This window comes from Neopelma chrysocephalum, unplaced genomic scaffold (genome assembly GCF_003984885.1).
Source record: "Neopelma chrysocephalum unplaced genomic scaffold, ASM398488v2 Primary Assembly neopelma1_97303, whole genome shotgun sequence".
Taxonomy (NCBI): Eukaryota; Metazoa; Chordata; class Aves; order Passeriformes; family Pipridae; genus Neopelma; species Neopelma chrysocephalum.
Window position 1 is genome coordinate 720 of NW_020925944.1, and position 3666 is coordinate 4385.

Below are 3666 nucleotides of genomic sequence, written 5' to 3' on the forward strand. Positions count from 1 at the left end.
CCCCGGTGCCCGGCGGGGGGGGAGGGCACCCCTTCCCTCGGCAGGAACCCCCCCAAAAATCGTGTTTTGCAGCATCTCGGACCCCTCTCCGTGTCCTCTGTGCCCCCCCCCCCCGTGCCAACCTGTGCCACCCCAGTGTCCCCGGGTGCCCAGGGTGGGTCACTGATGGCAATGCTGAGATCACAACCCCACACACCGTGCCCAGGGTGGGACACCGCTGGCAGTGCCACCCTCGGCAGTGCCACCCCCTCGCCCTCCCTGCCCCGAGAGCGAGCAGAGCGTGCCCGTCCCTGCGCCACACACACGGGGCTTTCCTGGGGTCCCGGGGCTTTATTGGGGTCCCGGGGCTGTACCGGGGGGGTCACGGGGGCTGCACGGCCACAGGGTAGAGCAGGGCCATGTGCCGTGCCCCCCGCACGGGCAGTGCCCGGGCCGTGTAGTGCCGCACGGCCGCGGGCACCGACGGGAAGGCGGCGCCGGCGCGGCCCAGGGTGAAGTGCTGCTCCCGTGTCCTCGTGAGCTTCACGTGCACGAAGCCCTGGCTGCTCCTGGGATACAGGGATACAGGGAATGAGGGCGGGATCAGGGGATACAGGGGATGAGGGCGGGATCAGGGGATACAGGGAATGAGGGCGGGATCAGGGGATACAGGGAATGAGGGTGGGATCAGGGGATACAGGGAGTGAGGGTGGGATCAGGGGATACAGGGAGTGAGGGCAGGGCAGGAATGGGGACGGGGATAAAGGTGGGGATAGGGGGACACCAGGCAGGGCAAGGGATGGGAGTGGGGATGGGGATGGGGACTGGGATTGAGGCAGGGATAGGGATGGGGATGGAGACAGGGATAAGGATGGGGATTGAGACATGGATGGAGATGGGGATGGGGACAGGGACAAAGGTGGGGATTGGAACAGGGATAGGGACAAAGAAGGGGATGGGGACAGGGATGGGGATTGAGACAGGGATGGGGATGGGGATTGAGAGAGGAATGGAGACTGCGACAGGAACGGGGATTGGGACAGGGACTGGGACAAAGATGGGGACAGGGATAGGGGTGGGGATTGGGGGACACCATCCAGAGCAAGGGATGGGAATGGGGATCGGGACAAGGATGGGGATGTGGACAGGGTGAGGATGGGGACAGGGGTGGGGATGGGGGCAGAGATGGGGACACCACCCAGAGCAGGGGCAGGGGGTGGCACCTCCGTGGGCCCTCACCCCAGGCGAGGGGTCCTGTGCCCATCCCGCCTGGCCCCACGTGTGGACACGGTGAGGGACATGGGAGGGATCACCCTGCTCCCGGCCCTGCCCCCTGCCCTGGCACCCCCTGGGGCTGTCCCCGTGCCCCCCCAGCCCCAGGCTCACCGCAGGGACAGCGAGTAGTCGTCGGGGCTGGTCTCGCAGTCCCGCACCAGGAAGCTGCCCTCGCGGCACAGCGCCAGCAGCGTCTCGGCGCCCGCCCGCCCGATGGGGCCGTGGTACCACCTGCGCAGGGGTGGGCGTCATCACGGGGCACCAGGGGTCACCACGGGGCACCACGGGGCACCAGGGGTCACCATGGGGCACCACAGGGCAGCAGGGGTACCCTCTGTGCCATGGGGGACGCTCCCCACTGCTTGGATCTGTCACTAGCAGAGGGCAACCCCCCGGGGACCTGTCTGTGCCATGGGGCACCTCCCATGGCATGGGGCCAGCCATGGCATGGGCCACTCAGACATGGCATGGGCCACCCAGCCATTGTGTGGGCACCCAATTGTGGCATTGGCCACCCAACCATGGCATGGGCACCCAGCCATGGCATGGACCACCCAGCCATCGTGTGGGCCACCCAGCCATGGCATGGACACCCAGTGAGGGCATGGACCACCCAACCATGTCATGGGCCACCCAGGCATGGCATTAGCTGCCCAACCATGGCGTTTGCCACCCAGCCATGCCATTGGCCACCCAGCCATGGCATGGGCACCCAAACGTGGGATGGGCCACCCAGGCATGGCATTTGCCACCCAACCATGCCATTGGACACCCAACCATGGCATGGGCACCCAACCACGCCATGGGGCACCCAACCCCATCAAAGGGACCCCTCATGCCATGAGGACCCATTCCTGTCACAGGACACCCTCCATCCCATGGGGACCCATCCACACCGTGGGGGCCCAACCACACCACGGGACACCCTCCACCCCATAACCACCCACCCGTGGGGTCCCTCTGCCCCCCAGGGCCACCTGCACCCCGTGCAGTGTCACCAGGGCTCCGATGCCACCCCCCTGGGCAGGGCCCCCCCCAGGACTCACGCCTGCTTCTCCAGGGGCACCGAGGTGTCCACGTGCCGGGGGCTGGGGGGGCAGCCCGGCCTGGTGCCCGGGGGGGCCCGGGGGGGTCGTGGCAGCTGCCGGGACAGGCTGGGCGAGCGCTCGGGGCTCTCAAACTGCACTGCAGGGCAAAGGGGGGGTCACCCCACCCCTGCCTGCTGCTTGAGGGGGGGCACCTCTCAGTGCCAGGCCACCGAGGGACGGCCCAGGGGTGTCCCCACCGGGGCTCTGTCCCGTCCTGGGGTCCCGTTGCCACCCGTGGGCACCGGGGCCGGGAGCGGTCTGGGGGTCACGGGGTGTTGGTGATACCCCTGGGCACTGGGGGACGTGGGGCTGGGGGACCATGGGGTGCTGCTGGAGGATGTGGGGGGGCAGGAGAGGCACCCATGGGAGTGGGGGGATGCTGGGGTGGTCCCCGTGGGCACTGGAGGATGCTGGGGGGCAGGAGTGGCACCGATGGGAGTGGGGGGACCCCTAGAGTGGCACCCATGGCACCTCTGGGATGAAGGGTTGGGGGATCCCGAGGTGGTCCCCGTGGGCACCGGAGGATGCTGGAGGACAGGGATGATTCCCACGGGAGCTGGGGGGATACTGAGAGCTAGGAGTGGTACCCACGGGAGATGTAGGACCCCAGGAGTGGTACCCAGGGGGGCTGTGGGACCCCAGGGTGGTACCCATGGGGACCCCGGGGTGTCACCCAGCCCCCCAAGGTGTCACCCAGCCCCCCCGGGCCGCCGTCACCTGCGAACGCCCGGGAGATGTGATCCTTCTTCCACTCCCAGGGCTGGTCGTACTCGTCCGCCGGGCGCTCGTCGTCGCGGGGCAGGCGGCTCTCCCGGGCCGGGGGCCCCCCCGGGCCCTCCCCGGCCGCCTCCCACTCCTCGGAGGGGGTGTCGTAGAGTTGCGGTCCCCGCCGGGGCCTCCCCCGCCGACCCTCGCCCTGCCCGGGGCACCCTGGGGACGGCGGGACGGGGCGGTGGGAGGCACCCCGGGACCCCCCCCGAAGGGGTGCTGGGGGTGCCCGGGGTGTCACCCACCTGCGGGCTCGTCCTCGCAGTCGGGCGCGGGGTCCTGCTCCCCCTCGAAGGGCTCCGAGTACTCGCTCTCGCCAGGGCCCTGGGGGAGGTGTCCCGGTGGGTGCCCCGGTGGGTGCCCCGGGTGGGATGGGACCCCCCCGGACCCCCCAGCAGGTGCCCGTGCCCCGGGTGCCCTGCCGGGACCCCGCGGGCCCCCCCGAGCCCCGCGCTGGGTGCCCGCAGCCCCTTCCCCGCTCCCTCCCACCTGCTCCCTTTGTCCCCCGACCCCTCTCCCCTTCCCCCTCTCCCGGGAACTCCGCCAGCCCCCCCCC

The 3666-nt window shown here is 70.2% G+C and overlaps 1 protein-coding gene across 1 annotated transcript; it reads right to left on the reverse strand.

Moving 5' to 3' along the window:
• Positions 1-315: 315 nt before the first annotated feature.
• LOC113961586 (SH2 domain-containing adapter protein D-like) lies at positions 316-3434 on the reverse strand (the record flags this gene model as incomplete). Its single annotated transcript, XM_027672014.1, has 5 exons — positions 316-548; positions 1366-1485; positions 2301-2439; positions 3060-3272; positions 3356-3434. Coding segments are annotated over 5 exons (738 nt in total), but the record flags the coding sequence as incomplete, so codon positions are not given.
• Between the last annotated feature and the right edge of the window lie 232 nt (positions 3435-3666).